General features: G+C 34.6%; 2 protein-coding genes across 11 annotated transcripts in view; one reads left to right on the top strand and one right to left on the bottom strand.

The window, feature by feature from the left end:
* Positions 1–2,670, top strand: part of LOC106070952 (glutamate-rich protein 6-like) — a 47,905-nt gene extending 45,235 nt beyond the window's left edge. For all 6 annotated transcript variants that reach the window (XM_056012580.1, XM_056012585.1, XM_056012581.1 and 3 more), the window contains 2 exons: positions 380–456; positions 1,861–2,670. In XM_056012580.1, coding sequence (XP_055868555.1) covers positions 380–456; positions 1,861–2,074 — 291 coding nt within the window. In that variant the 3' untranslated portion in view covers positions 2,075–2,670. The remainder of the gene's footprint in view (positions 1–379; positions 457–1,860) is intronic.
* A 1,710-nt stretch (positions 2,671–4,380) lies between these two features.
* LOC106060223 (protoporphyrinogen oxidase-like) overlaps positions 4,381–16,801 on the bottom strand; it is a 30,446-nt gene continuing 18,025 nt past the window's right edge. For 4 of the 5 annotated variants that reach the window (XM_056012594.1, XM_056012591.1, XM_056012593.1 and 1 more), the window contains exons 10-12: positions 10,033–10,149; positions 9,706–9,858; positions 4,381–8,041 (exon numbers count right to left, since the gene is read on the bottom strand). In XM_056012594.1, the coding sequence (XP_055868569.1) occupies positions 7,868–8,041; positions 9,706–9,858; positions 10,033–10,149 (444 nt within the window). In that variant the 3' untranslated portion in view covers positions 4,381–7,867. The remainder of the gene's footprint in view (positions 8,042–9,705; positions 9,859–10,032; positions 10,150–16,801) is intronic. The other variant, XM_056012595.1, reaches the window with a different exon arrangement.

The following is a 16,801-nucleotide window of genomic DNA, read 5'->3' as shown; positions in this document are numbered from 1 at the left end:
ACACGTCATCATAGCTGGAGACTTTAATACCCATTCACCTTCCTGGGGCTATGATGACACTGAGCTCCCAAAACAAAAATGTCTCTAAATTACAGTTTAATTAATTAATTAATTTAGTTTGTCTCTAAATTACAACAAATATATGTGTCAAATGATTTTAATCTATATGCAAATGAAAAATGTAAGTAATGTATCCTGATTGATGTCAGGCTGAACCTGAGTATGCATACTAACATACATTAGTGGTGTGTGTTAATTTATAATATTTTTAAAGACATATAAATCAAAACGAAAGTGCATATGAAATAATATAAACTGAGTAATAGAGAAATATATACACACACATATAATCATTCACATACTCTGTCTCTATTTTAAGATGGTGATGCCTGAGAATTATCTTGACAAGTTCAATGAATATCAACTTTACATAGATGAGCATAAACTCCAAATTCAGTAAGTTCTTTGAATTATTTGTATTTATTTGAATGGCTGCCTGATCATGTGCTATGCGCTGTAAACCATCATCTCGTTGGTCCCAGATTTTAGTGCTGTCATCATGCAGGAGATTTTTCTGAGGATGTAATTAACTTCAATTTGGAAAAAAACATCTGAAAAATGTAAAAAAAAAATATTATTTTGGGTTATCCTTTCTAAATCAATATCATTGCAAATATTTCTGACTTTTGAATTTTTTTTTTTAAGATATAAGACTTAATCTTTTTTTTTTTTATTATTAGCAAATTATTATGTTGAAAGTTTTTATTTTTTTCTACACAGGCATTCTTTTAAAACAGAAATTTAATATAATATGGATTGTTTTCTAGGGTTAGGCAATGGGCTACCTTCTTAGGAATAACCCTAATAAAGTGCAGTACCCTTGTGATCTATAGAGTAAATGATGTAATTGTGATGTAATGATGAAGGAATGACCAACTGCCTCTACTTTCCCCAAACTAATATCAGGTACCCATTAGAGTTGCATGGAATCAGCGGCCTCCTAAAACTCCAGAAATTCAAAATCCCAGTCTTCTTGGAGATTTGAATCCAGGATCCCTAGGTTTAGAATCCAAGCACTTTACCACTCATCCACCACACCCCCAAAATAAATAGCAAAAAAATTTTAATTTGTGAAATAGGTTCAGATTTACTTTGGGTTCTGCTACTACTCTCTTGTGCACACTCCATTGGCTTCCTGTGAAAGTAAGAATCGACTACAAGGTGGCCACACTATAATAAAGAAATGCCCCTGTACCTTAGCGAACTGATCACTCCATATGTCCCTGAGAGAGCCCTGCGCTCAATGGACTCAATGCTTCTAGCTGTGCCATGTTTCTCCCTCAACATCTATGGTCTGCAGGCTTTTTCAGTGCACAGACAAAGGTTTAGAACTCACTCTCTATTGATCTCAGACATACATTAAAGAAAAACATCAAGACCTATCTGTTTACATTTTTTAGATTAGTTTGTCATTTTAGATCTCGTGTTTATGTTTGTAATGTTATCACAGCCCCTTGAGCCTACATTTTGTTTGTTAACAGCGCTCCCTAAATTAAATTATTATTATTATTATTATTATGGTCTTCCAAAAGTGTGCCCTTTGGTATTTGAACACTAAGCATGGATATTGCATGCATGTTTAAAATAATTCGTACTAATCTGCAAAACCAATAAGCAATATTTGTATGTATTTGTGTGACATTTAATCTGAGAACTACTTTGTTTTTCTGTTTGATTGAAGTAAAGAAGTAAGGTCATCTAATTATGTTACATGTTGCTAGAAAGGTAAATTGTGTTTTGACATTTTTAAATCTCAGACTAACAAGTTCAATTTTTTTTTCTTAACTTTTTTTCTAACAGAAGTTTAATGATCAAAGTCAACAATTTATTGAAGTTCCCCAAGTCTCCCAAACTGGACTCAATGTTACCTCCTGTATCTCTAACATCTAAACAATTCAAAGTCAATCAGAAACGACAACAATTGAATTCCTTATCTCCAAGAAATAAAGAAAAGAGAATAACAAAACAGCACAGATTACCTCCCTTAGACCAGACCTCTGTCATTGTAAATTAACTAAGGACTGGATGCTCCAAAAATACAATGTAGAGAATCTTTTCTCTGGAGTCTGTGAGAACTCTATTAGTCTAAGTTTTCAATAGCTGCTAAAGTTACATAAGTTGAAAATAGTCTCTTCTTGAAAATGCATCATTTGGTCACAAACTGACTGTTATTTTGTTACCAGTTATAACTAATGCTTTTGTATGTAATTTTGAAATATATTAACATTTTGTTTCTAGTAAACTATTTCATATAAAAAAAAAAATATTTTTGAAGAGCTACATTGTATGTATTTTAAACTCATGTTTTTCTTGTCTAATTTACATTAACATTTTTTATTTTAAAAATTCATTCCTGTTTGTTTTTTTTATTTGATTCTTAAAAATCTGTAATGAATTGCTTTATTTTTACCCAGTGACATTGACAAAAAAAAGTGTTTTTTTTAATAAATAAAATAACTACAGACAATGTGATATTTTGTAAGCTTTATGGCATATATCAGTATAATTGTATTAGGAAAAGTAATTTTCTTTTCTTACTTCTAAGCAGCAAATGTTTTGCCATGTGGATTATCTTGAAATGTGACTATATAATAAATTTATTGTTCAATGTCCGATGTGTTTAAAAGAATGTATATTTACTGACATCTGTTTAAAAGAATGGGCTCTTCTTTGACATTATTATATAAGTTAGAAACATTCCTTCGGAAAAGATCATCCTGTGTGTGCCCGTGTCACTTAGACACATTTGTCGCATCAAAATGAAGACAGGAGAATAGAAGTTTAGTATTCTCTAGAATAACTATGCAAACAATTAACTTTATTTTATTTTGCCCTTCAGCTGGTATCAGCCACTCTATAGTTAACTGACCCATGCTACACAGTCACATATGAAACTTGATCAGCAGTTTATTCCTCCAAACAAAATTAACTAGGGTCACCCGGTGTCTCAATACACACTATACCAATATTGGTAATTTAAAACGAGCACACCTACTGTCACTGATATCTTATTTTGTTTATATGTAAATATAACTAAACCCAGTTACAAATCAACTTTCATTCTGCATTGTAAGACTACTTCTTTTCCTATGTTTGAATTGACTTTAGTGAGTCCTCTCCAATATAAATCAAAAATGAAACTAAAAAAAAAAATGCCACTTCATGTCACATCATTTATATTTTGTAATGGAACTAGTGACGCAGGTCAGGGTAACCATGTGTGTGATCAGCTGACTCTTGTAAACACTTTCCATGTAAATTATCCATGATATGGTCATTGGATGATCTATAAAGGACTGACAATCGTCAACATGTCATCAAGTGGATCTGGGAAAAGGTTTGATGGAACAAGCAATCTGTCACAGATAAAATAATAACCTTTTTGTACTTATATTTCATAAGAATTTGTTGAATCAAGAGGGTGAAAGCATGAACAGGTGAACATTAGTAATGAGATGACCAGAAGGACTGGTGAAAGAGATTAAAGTCAGAGAACATTTGGGAGTTAGCAGTCAAGTAAAACTATGATTTATGTAAGACAGCAGTCATGTAATTGTGTATTTGAAGTAGTACGTCAAGACTGTATAAATTAAAGACATGGGTTACCGTATTATGTTCATATTTGGATTTAATTGCACCATTGGTACTATTGGATGAAGTAGGTATTTTTAACATGTGTGTGGTGTGTTGTCCATGTACTTGAGAGAACTTCAGTCACTGGAACTACTTGCATACTCTCTAACATGCCACACACTCCTTAGTTCTGAATACATAAAAGTCCACAGTCGAAGCAGAAGAAGGTCCACATCAATAGACTCCATCGGTACCATGGACGGACAGATCTAAGAAGGGGGCATTGTTGTAATTGAACTAGTAATGCTGGTGTGATCATCTGACATGATACACAGACTTGCATATGGGAAGCAGGTTCACGTAAACACTTTCCATGTAAATTACTTGTCATATGGTCATGTGATGATCTAATAAGGACAGCGACTTTTGAAAAAAAGCCTTAGGGAACCTAAGAAAAAGAGAGTGTGTCAAGTCAGTCCAATTACAACTGAGAACAGCTGAGTTCAAGACAACACAGAAATTCCAGTACAGGTTCAGTACAGCGATGTCAGACGTTTCTGTTGCCTATTGTTAAGTATTTGATTTTTTTATTTATTACACTTTTCGCGTTCTCGAGTTAGTTATATCATTTTGCCCAGTATTTTTATAACATATATTTATAAATAATTTTGCTGTATCATGAACAGGATTGCATTGGAACTATGATTTGAACACATCAAAACACACTTAATAAACAAAATTGTTATAAAAAAAACAATAAGATGTATTTAAAGATCTCGAAAAATGTGGAAATATATTGATAACATCAACTTTTTTTTTCAATTGTAACTATAACAAGTTAGGATAAACATTGTCAATTAAAATAAACAACTGTTTAGATAAATGATACAATACATTTTCTGAAATAATAAAAAGATGGATTCCCAAGTAGTAGCATAATATAAAAGCAAAGATTAACCAATAAACAGACATGATATCTTCCATGACAACATAGCATTTAACAATTTTCTGTCAGATGATTGGTAGACAAGATCTTATACATTTCTTATTTTCTCTGTTCCAATGTATAAATTTAGTCATTTGGGAATCCATCTTAATATTTTTTTAAAGTTATTTAAAAAAAAAACAACAACAGAGAAATGCAAGGCTTAAGAATCAAAGTATATTGAGGCTTTTTAAAGGAAAAAAGGCAGAATGGAAAGGAAAATGATCATGCATAGTAACATTCAAATCAACATATGATGTGGGTAAAAACTTTGATGTAACATTTGAGATCAACTATTTCAGTAAAGACGCTTTCATGCAAAAACAATGGTGCCCAACCCGCGGGCCAAATGTCTGCAGTTGAAATATGTAAAAAAAGAGAAAAAAAAGTTTTCTTCTATTTACTCTTTTTCCATAAACCAAAACTCTATTGACATGTTTCTATCATTAAGTTCGCTGCAGAATGACATTGCCTGTCCTTACTGAAACATACATTTCGTTTTCATGACATCAAACAAAGAGAACAGTGACAACAAAATGAAAAACATTTTACATCGTACAAAGTGTTTTTAAACAGATGGTTCTGGTTCTAGCCTTGTTGGTGCAGTCCCTTATTTCATTTCATTCGCTATTTTCTCTTAAGGAGACTGAAACATGCATCGAATACTTTTAACACTCTTTAAAATCATTTCTATCATTAAATTCCAAACCTGGCAGAGAAAACTTAGAAGTATTGCTAAGTTTCTGAAACCTTAATTAGTAGTTGATAGAACATAAAAATACAAGAAATCTATTTATCTTAGTAGTTTGATTTACAGACAATACCATCAAGTCTAAGCTTGTACTTTATTGTAAAAAGTAAACATTGTACAACATATTGGTGTTCACTGATTTTCCTGTGCCCCTTCTCGAATGATTGTTTTCATTTTCCCAAGAGTATTAAACATTGAAAAGGTTGAGAACCATTGAACACATACAATGAATCACAACAATCTATTAGGCATTCAAGTCATGTACAATCAATTTAGAAAAAATAAATGATGTTGAAAAAATGTCAACTTAGCTTACATGTATATGTCTGTCATTAAGTCCAATATTTCATCATCTATTTTTGTCATTATTATTAAGCGTGGTCGAGAGGCCAAGTGCGCTTGAACTTGGCTTGGCTACCTAGAAGGGGGCTCGAGGTTCGACACCCGACTCGGGCAGAGTTGTGTTTACTGAGCGGCTAAAGGCAGCACGGAAAACCAACTCCTAGATACCCCCTCCCCCCACTGGTCCACAAATGAGATTGGACCAAAATCGCTCTGAGCATGCTATAAGCATGAAAGTAGCGCTATATAAAAGCTATAATAATAATAATAATTATTATTATTTCTGGCACAGAGTTTCATTCAATACAACAGTTATCATGCTAATAATTCAAGGTCATTAAAAAAAGAAATTGTGTCTTAGTCTTATTAACTATTAAATTTATTTAGTTACAATTATTCAAAACAGTGTCCTGAGTGTAATAGGACATTTCTTCACACATTGCTCAATTGGATTCAATATTTAAAATCAAACATCTTTATCTGGTCATCTTTTGTGTCCCCCAACACATACATTTAATATTCCATCTCAAGGAAACACTTTGCGTCATGAAAAAACAAAACCCTAAACCCTAAGAAACTTCCATTTCCTGTTAACAATAGAAAGAGTCAGATCTATCTTGAACTTTAATTTCAAGAAAAAATATCAACACGTGGGTCTGTACAAATCTTTCACATAAATGAATGATGAAAATTATATAGTGTCATGTAATCCAATTAGATGCTTAAACATTACAGAGATTAAGTAGTACATGAGAAAAAATAATTTAACAATTAAATTATTCATTTAACTTATATGAGAACAATTAGCTGATAAATTATTTTAATTTTTATAACTGCTTCATTGTAGTGTTCTGCAGTTGCTTATTTCTAGTTTTCTCCAGTTATTGATAATTTTACTTCTTGCTGACAAAATTTAAGACTAAAGTATAAAAAACATTTAAAATGAAAATACTAAAAAAAAATTTTTGACTTAGTTTAAAATTTAATTATTGACAAGCTTTCAAACCAGACACTTCAACTATCTCCTTGTTATATAATGCCTAAATATTGAAAGACAATTTTTGACATCTCAATATTAGTCAAGATAAATAAATAAATTTGTTAGTTCTGCATCATTTGATATACAACATTAAACAAAAATACTAATAGTTTTATCAGGCAATACAAAAGCACATCATAAAATCCTAAATTGAAAATCACAGCATGAAATTCAAACTCAAAACTCAAGTTAAAGAACCCATCATTTCACAACTCAGATACTGCCCTCCATAGCCTATTTGATTAAATCAACTATGAATAACAGAAATGTAACAATATAAGAGGTTAGAACTAGCTAGATTGCACATTACAAGCAAGGCCTTCATACAAGATATTGCCAAAATAAAAAGTGAAGCCTTGACCAGCTTAGAGAGATTATTTACAGAAAATTAAAATGATGGTTACAATTAAAATAATTATCAAAATGTGAAATACTAAATCTGAATGAAGTCAATCTGTAGATAATGAGTTTTGTTCTTATTAATGTCTTCGAAAAAAACTGTTATACTATCAATCTCAGTCAAACATCACAGCCCAGTGGTTTATCAGTCAGAAAACTCTATTTTACAGAATGACTTTAGCCTGATCAAGTTCAACATCAGCATGCTAGGACAAACACATGCACATTATTGTAACTACTACTTGAACATGCTGCAACAAAAACTCTACTCTCTAAGTACTACACAAGTGTTTGTCATCTAATGGACTTTGAATGATTCCAGATAAGAATGAGAGTAAAACTTTAAAATCTGATTAACAAACAAAATACTCTTTCTTACTGTCTCTCTCTCTCTCTCTCAAAAGTTTTTGAAAGAATACAAACTATACTTTGGGTAAAGGATGGGAAAAAAGGAAGGGTGAGGTAGGGCAGAAAAAATATTTCATTGCAATCTTTAGAATGACAAAATAGTGAACAATGGCACTCAATCCTGGTATTATGATTAGAACCACATGTGTGTAATAGTGAACAATGGCACTCTATCCTGGTATTATGATTAGAACCACATGTGTAATGTTTTTTTCCATACCTTTTATAACATTTATTACAAAATAGAAGTTCAACACATACACAGTGGATTGAGCGAGAACTTTACATACGCTCGTACATGTGAATGCTATCAGTGTGTCTTTAAAGATTCAACCACCTTTTTAGCATTATAGATGCAGTCATTGATGGCTGGCCCTCTATAAGAAGAGCCCACTAGGTGCAATGGAAGGTTACTCTCCTTGATTTTCTGTTCCACTTTCTCCACCCAAGAAACATGTCCAACTTTATACTGAGGCAAGCACTCCTGTAAACAAAGTAATAAAAGCTATTAAAGATAATAATTAGTGCATGAAACTTCATCTATCCCTTAGTCTACTGGAGCACCAAACATGATCTGTTAACCATCATGACACAAATACTTGACATTAAATATGCACACTGTAGTAACTGGTGTTACCCAGACAACACTTTAAAGAAATTAAGTTCTACAAGTCATGACACAAATACTTGACATTAAATATGCACACTGTAGTAACTGGTGCTACCCAGACAACACTTTAAAGAAATTAAGTTCTACAAGTCATGACACAAATACTTGACATTAAATATGCACACTGTAGTATGGTGCTACCCAGACAGCACTTTAAAGAAATTAAGTTCTACACAAATACTTGACATTAAATATGCACACTGTAGTAACTGGTGTTACATTCATATGTTTATTTATGTTGAAGTTATGTTGTGTGTTTGTTTTGTTTGATTTCTTCGAGTCTCCCTTGGTCTAATGTTCACAGGTTTTTCCCAAGTATGTGTGTCTCACAAGTCTTTTATTAGTTGTTCATCTTCAAGTTCAAGTCAGTATAATGGAGGAGTTGTATCTTAAACATCAGTGCTGTCATTAAATCCTAATGGACCTCATTCACCAATCGTAAACAAACAACATTTAGTCACGTGGTCTTATTGATAAAACAACGGAAAAAAAACTGTCACGTGACAACCATCATGAATTAAACATGAGATCGTAAATTATATAGAAGAGATAGAGCCCCACATGGCTAAATGTTGTTTGTTTACGATTGGTGAATGAGGTCCATTGATACTATAACAACTGGTACTCAGAAAACATGTCTCTTTCCAAAGGTTGTATTGAAAAAGAAGGCCAAACCAGTTCATAACAACACAGTACACACACACACAGAGACTCTAAGCCAGCATGGCACACCAGTACAAAATACAACACTCAACATAAAATACACAACACGCACAATCCACAAGTTATAACACATTAGAGACAGCTAAACAGAAGGTTCAGCATTTAGAACGTGATAATGTTCAATGGTCTAAAAAGTCACAGAGTTTGCATTCAACTACTTATTGTTTGGCACTTGGTTGGACACAAATACAGAGAAGAGTGCTATTTCAAATTTACATGTTTAATTGAGCGTTAACAGTAAATGTTTTTTTTTTTGCGTTTATATGTTTATCATTTGAACTCTTTCTCTCCTAATTGACAATGAAAACGTTGATTTCACCCCATTAAACTAAATCGATTTTGAGAGTTATAAACTTGAGTTTGTGTTGTGTAACAGGAGCATGCATTCCCCTACTATTCGATACCAAATATAACAACCAAAAAAATATTTAAGTTTAATCCTAACAGGATAGTGAAATACAAAATGAGCTAAATGAATAATTCTATCAGAACAAGGAAAATATGAACGGAGAGAAAGAGTTTAAAAGTTTCAAATTGAAGCCTAGACTTGTTTTCCATCCTTTCCAAGCCACAAACATTGTTATTTTATGTTTATTTTATGTTTATATGACACATTCAGTTTCATTTTATGTCATGTTAATTTTTTTTGGCTATTATCTTGACAGCAAAGCCAAAACCTTCAGTGCTTAAACAGCTTTGTCATATCTCCAAGAAACGGCAGAAAATAGAAATCAATAACAAGGACTACTTCTTACCTTCTGCAATGTTACATGAGATCTGATTGGATGAGATTTTATGCCCAATTGTTGAGCAGCTGCCTGAGAAGCCATCCATACAATGTCAGAACCAGAAGGCAGAGTTCCATCAGGAGACAGTAACTTATCATACCAAGATCCTCCGAGCATTACCTGCAGAAACCACCGGTAAGTAATGGAAACACACTTGAGTGTATAAAATCATGTTGGCATTAAGGAATTGTGAAAAGAGAAGCTAAGAAAAATTTGAAACCACTACTCATACAACCCTTTAAAGAAATTAAGTTCTACAAGTTTTATTTAGATTATCTATGAAATGAAACTTACAGTAATACGAGTGCTTTCTGGACAGCCTTTTCTATTATGTTCTGGGTAGGTGCATGAATCATAGACTACACCCAGAATGGGTCCACTTTCAAATGATGGCAGAAGGTGACCAAAACCCTACAAGGCAAAAATATAATTCAAAACTTAAAGTCATTCATTATAGGTTTACAATAGAACTTAATTAGTGGTGTACATTAAATGAAGATGAAAAGTATAAATCTATGTGTAAATAGCATTTTTCAAACTGTAAACTGCACATCCCAAGATGTTATCTTGGAAGGCCCAACAAAAGAGGAAGGGGGGGGGGCAAAAACCTATTAATATATTTTTTTTAAGAATTACATTTTTTTTTCTAGTTATCAATCTGTGTTTGAATATAACAAACGAATATTCATATTTGACTAGAGTAACACCTTTAGTAGAATCCCTCAATTTAGACAGCCTTCAGGACAGAAGACTTAAAAGTAAAGTAGCAGTTATACCTAAAACACAGAACCATTATCTTCAAATACAAAAACAAAATCTAATAAAATACTTAAACACAAAGATAAAGACACATTCCTTATTCCATATGCTACAACAAATTTGTACAAATGCTCCTTCTTCCCTATGCTATTAGGGCATAGAATGGGTTGCCTGAGTCAGCTAGGTAAACCAATGACTAGGCAGAATTTAAGTTATTGGTTAACATTACCTAGGAACACACATAGGATGTAATCATCTCTTTTGAAGTAATGTCTGTATTTTATAAGAGAAGATATTAATGAAGTATAATTTCCTTATTACTAATGTTTAAAAAATTACAATATTTTTAGTTAAAGACGTTATTTCATATTCCAACAAGAACCTTGTAAAATGTACGACCCTTTTCATGAGAGGCATCTGTAACAATATTGTCTCAAAACTATTTGAAGACATTTAAAAATATTTACACTAACATGTTTATTCACAACTTTCGTGTGTCAGAATGGTCGATAGTCTATTGTTGCACATTGTTATAATGACTTTAAAATGAAAAAAAAAATCTGCCTCAGGAGGTCAAAATTAACAAATATGATTTTATGACAATCACACCTATTACTGACATATTTCACTATATGTACCTGTGAAGAAACAAGTCCTTTTACGTTTAAAGTGTCTTTTAATTGTGGAACATTTTAATAAAACACATATACACGGCAACGTTATGTACAGATCTCCTGCTTCACTCGCTGACCTTTCTTTCACTCTCTCGTGTTTACACACTAGTCACTTCCCCCAAGTCCCCTAACTCTCGATACTCAACACTTGACCGTGTGTCACGGTTGACCACACAGCAACCGTGTCACCACAGTCCTCCCAGGGCAGAGAAAAATTTTGATCGTATCAAAATTTCATGAACCCAATAGTTTGGGTGTACATTAATAATGTTTAACATCGACAAGAAGAAAAAAAATAATGATATGTAATACAATGGCATCTTCAATTATGAGAGAACTGATAATGCCTATGACGACAAATAAATTTTCAATAATATGTTATTGCAAGGAACATTTCCAATTGAACTATCGTAGAAAGCTTTCCTGTTATATTATACAACTTATATACAAAAAAAAAAATACACGCATTTAGTTTTTTTCTATGTAACAATAATCTTTTGAATGCCAACATTGTCATGTGAAAAATGCACTATTAGTTAATACTTTATGTTACATCAAAACATCTTCCAAATTAAGGGAATTGTTTACTTTGTGTTTCTTTCATATTAGTTTCTAAAAGTACATTTATGACTACAATCAATGCAACAAACTTTAAAAAACTAAATAGTAGTACAACCTTCACATCTCTGAATGAAATTTAAAAAAAAATAAATTCAGAAGCGTAATGTTCATTCAATTTTGACAAGACAAATTTTAAAGTTATCATACAAGTTATTTGTTAATTTTTCTCATCATCTGATTAATGAATGAACCTAAGTCCAGCGGTCCCTAGACACATCTTGTCAACACGTCAGCAATCACGTTGATTTGTCCCGGAATAGCTTGAACTGTAAAGCTGAAGTCTTGAAGTTTTAAAGCCCATCTAGTAATCCTCTGGTTAGCTAGCTTATTTGTATTGATATAAGCTAGTGGGGCGTGATCTGTTAACAAGATGAATGATTTCCCAAGCAAGTAACGGGATAGTTTCGTTATGCAGAACACAATAGCTAGAGCTTCACGCTCTATCGTGGAATATTTCTGTTCTGCTGCGTTCAGCTTTCTGCTAATGTAGTAGACTGGTCTTAGCGTTGCATCACACTTCTGCATCAAAGTGCCTCCCACTGCTGTGGAGGATGCATCTGTTGCCAAGTAGAAAGGGTTTCTGATGTCTGGAAGCTGGAGTACTATGTCGTCTGAGAAGACATTTTTAATGCTTTGCAGGCATTCCTGTAGTCTGGAGCTCCATGTGATCTTGTTTGGCATGCCTTTTTTTGTCAGTTCAATTAGAGGTTGTGTAATACCTGTGAAATTTGCCAGGAACCGTCTATAGTAATTACATAAACCTAAGATGCTTCGGACTTGTCCCTTTGTTGTAGGTAATGTTAAGTTGAGTATCTTGCTTATATTGTCTTGTAGTGGTCTGATCGTATTTTGCTGTATTCTGTGCCCTAGAAATTCAATCTCTGTTCTGGCGATTTTAACCTTACTAGGTTTTACTGTAAGCCCGTTGTCTTGTAGTATCTGGAATACTTGTTGCAGACCAGCAACGTGTTCTTCTAATGTGTTGTGGAAGACGCAAATGTCATCAAGATAGAAAATGACATCAGGTCTTTTCCCTATCAGTTTTGCCATCATTCTGTTGAAGGTCGCAGGTGCGTTACTAAGCCCAAAACTCATGTAATTCCATTGGTAACAACCAAATGGAGTAGTGAATGCTGTAAGTGGCTTAGCATCTTCGTCTAGTGGAATTTGCCAGTAACCTCTGGCTAAGTCAAGAGTAGTGAAGTATTTTGCACCTCTAAGTTTAGGTATAATGTTCTCTATGTTAGGCATTGGGTATGTATCTTTCACTGTAATGGCGTTTAGTTTCCGGTAGTCTACACATAGACGCATCTTTCCGGTTGTTTCCTTTTGTTTCACTAGGACTGCTGGAGCTGAGTATGGAGATGTGGATGTATCAATTATTCCCATTTTTAGCAGCGTTTCAATTTCCTTTTTCAGTATCTCTTCATGGTGTAAGGAAACTGGATATGGTTTGGATTTTGTGGGCTTCGTATCAGTCAGTTGGATAGTGTGTTTTATGGCAGTTGTTCTACCCGGTTTGTCTGTGAATATTGGCGCCCATCGAGCTAGCAGTTTATCAATATCTTGCTGAACTGGATACTGGAGGTGTGATGTGTCTATATCTTTCACAGTTTCACAGCTTTCAATAACTGGACACGGTAATTCATCTGGTTCCTCTATTGTTTCTATCATCATAACTCTCTGACTGTCTTGCGTGTCTTGCTTAGCGTTTGTTGAAAGAGTAAATGGTCTGGGCATGTACAGCTTCAGCATATTGATGTGAAATACTTTGTCTCGACCTCTGATGTTTATACTGTAGTCGACCTTCGAAATCACCTTTGTGACTTGGAATGGGCCCTGCCATTTTATAAATAGCTGGTTATTTTTGTCAGGCAGCAGAACCATGACATTATCACCAACTTGTAGTGTTCTCAACTTTCGCCCCTGATTTAGCTTTCTCAATAGTTCTGGTTTCTCTCTGTTCGTTTGCTTTTGGACAGTTTCGCATGATTTGATTATATTTTGTCTTGTCTTGATGACAAGATCGTATCCTGTGAGTACGTCATGTTCTATGTTCCTATTTACTAGAAAGTCTCTGTATAGTGACATGGGTCCCCTAACAGATGAGCCATAGAGCATCTCGAATGGTGAGAAGCCCGTTGTTGTGTGTGGTACTTCTCTGTAGGCGAACAGTATGGGGTTGATCAGCTTGTCCCAGTCTGTTGGGTTGTCCTGTGCTACTTTGTTCAGCATTGTTTTCAGCGTTGAATTCAGGCGTTCGCACATCCCATTTGCTTGGGGGTGAAAACGGGCAGCAAATTGTTGTTTAATATTCAGAGTTTTGCAAAACTGTGCGAATTCATTTGATTTAAACTGGGTGCCTTGATCACTCAGTATTATGCGAGGGTAACCTGTTCTTGCAAATATTGCTGTTAGTGCGTCTCCGACATCTTCGGAAGAAATTCTTTTCAATGGTATTGCTTCTGGAAACCGTGTGCACATGTCTACAACAGTCAATATGTAGCGATGGCCTCTTCCGGATATTACTGGCATTGGTCCAATAATATCTACGGCTATCTTTTCAAATGGCATTTCACTTAAGTCTGTTGTTTGTATTGGAGCTTGCATATATGTTCCCTTTGCTCCATGTATTTGGCAAATATGGCAAGATTTTATGTAGGCCTTGACTTCTTGCGTAATTCTAGGCCAAAAAAATTCATTCAAGATTCTATTCAATGTTCTCTTTACTCCCATATGTCCGGCAAACGGGGTGTCATGTGCAAGCTTTAAAATTGTTTCTCTATACTTCTTTGGAACTAGCAATTGTTGTGTCTTGCCTGCTTTCAGATGAATTTCTCTCACATAGGCACCATCTTCGCCTATCTTAATTAACCCTCGTCTTGGTGGAGCTTCACTTTCTATGAGTTTTATTAGATCTGAGTCATTTTTCTGTTCACTGACAAATTGTTCTGTTTTAATGTGTAGTGGGTCTTGACTTTCTGTGGAGATTTCATTCGGGTTGTTCACTTGATTATGGCTTCTCATATCGCTATTTTCTGTTTCTGTATTTTCATTTTCATTGTTATAAGGAACTTGTATGTTATCGTTTGTATTTAGCACTTCTTCTGCTTTCTTCTGAGCTCTTGTAGTAACCATGGAACATTTCTGTGTGTATTTTTCTTTCCACTTGTTCAATTCTTCTACTGTGCAAGGTTTAGAGCCTTTGATACAGCCAATGATAAGACCAATGTTGTCAGGCTTATTGTCTAGTACTAAAGCCTCATGCCAACCACTGATGAACGGTGTGTGTATGTTGATACGTGCTACCAGATGTGTAGTTACTTGACCCGTGTAACCAACACAGTCTTGTCTTCTTCCGGTGTACTCTTGTGGGTTGACGTATTCTTTTGCGACTAAAATTGCAGTTGCACCTGTATCGTACAGTACGTTGGTCATTTGTTCTCCCACAAAGCCTGGGTATACCTGCAGTTTATTAGTGTGTTTGGCAGCAAATGCTCGATCTCTTGGTCTGTCGTTCCAATCTTTATTGCGTCGGTTGTAGAAGCAAGTCTCTGTTGTGTGGTTTGTTCTACCACAAATTTGACATTGGAAACGAACTCTTTGCTGATTACTTTGATATTCTCTATTCTTGTAAGTATATGTTGGGCTCCTTTCTTCATCTTTCACTCTTCGATATCTATATGTTGGACTCATTTCTTCATCGTTGTCTCTTCGATATCTATAGGTCGGGCTCATTTCTTCATCTTTCTCTCTTCGAGATCTATATGTTGGGCTCATTCCTTCATCTTTCTCTCTTCGAGATCTATATGTTGGGCTCTTGTCAGCGTTCTCTCTTCTATATAAAGGGCTTGGAGTCCGCATTCTTGCAGCGTTGTTCACCATAAAAGCTGATGTCGCAGTTGGGTTTTCTCTAGCTAACACTTCCCTTGGGTGTGCGGCCTTATACTGCCTTAGTTGTGCTATCAGGCTGCTGATGGTCTTTGGCTCTCGCTCCGTGACATATGTTTTAACATTATTATTGTAAGCTTCCATCACAGCGTCCATTATGATGTGTTCTCTGAGGGTTTCATATTTGTGATCCACTTTTGACAGGTCTACCCATCGATCGAAGTATATCGACATGTTGGTGACGAATATTTGTGGATCGTCGTTCGCCAGAGGTGTCGACTCTTTCAATCTCCTTCTGTATTCGTAACTTGTGGAGCCAAACTGTCTCAGCAACGCCTCCTTCACGGCCACGTACTCTTTTCTTTCTTCATCTCTCATTTGAAGACATATATTGATGGCTCTACCTTTTAAGCGCCCCATGAGGCTTCTTGCCCATTCTGTCTGTGGGAGGTTGCATGATGTTGCTATATCCTCAAATCTCAGTAGATATGAGTCAATGCACTCATTCTGGCTCTCGTCAAATGGAGACATTCTGTCTAATTGTTTGTATTTGTCAAAGTGTTCCTCCTTTTCATTTTGCTGTTCTTTGTCTTTCTTTTCTTTAAGTTTTAGTTCTAGTTGTAAGATTTCCTTCCTTCTACTATCTTCTTCTTTCTTTTTGGATTCTTCTAGTTGTAAGATTTCCTTCCTTCTACTATCTTCTTCTTTCTTTTTGGCTTCTTCCCTATTAAATCTCCTTTCTTCCCTTTCTTCCTCCTGTGTTATTTTTAGTGTAATGAACTTTTCAAGTTCTTCGCCTTGCAGGCCATTTTCCTTGCCCGCTTCTCTAAATATTTTGTACATCGACATTTCCACTTACTTGTGCCTCGTCGTATCTCGTCGTGGTCGCCAGTTGTGAAGAAACAAGTCCTTTTACGTTTAAAGTGTCTTTTAATTGTGGAACATTTTAATAAAACACATATACACGGCAACGTTTTGTACAGATCTCCTGCTTCACTCGCTGACCTTTCTTTCACTCTCTCGTGTTTACACACTAGTCACTTCCCCCAAGTCCCCTAACTCTCGATACTCAACACTTGACCGTGTGTCACGGTTGACCACACAGCAACCGTGTCACC

The sequence above is a fragment of the Biomphalaria glabrata genome, chromosome 15, assembly GCF_947242115.1.
Source record: "Biomphalaria glabrata chromosome 15, xgBioGlab47.1, whole genome shotgun sequence".
Classification (NCBI taxonomy): Eukaryota; Metazoa; Mollusca; class Gastropoda; family Planorbidae; genus Biomphalaria; species Biomphalaria glabrata.
The sequence above is the reverse complement of the archived record's forward strand: the minus strand, read 5'-3'. Positions and strand labels throughout refer to the sequence as shown.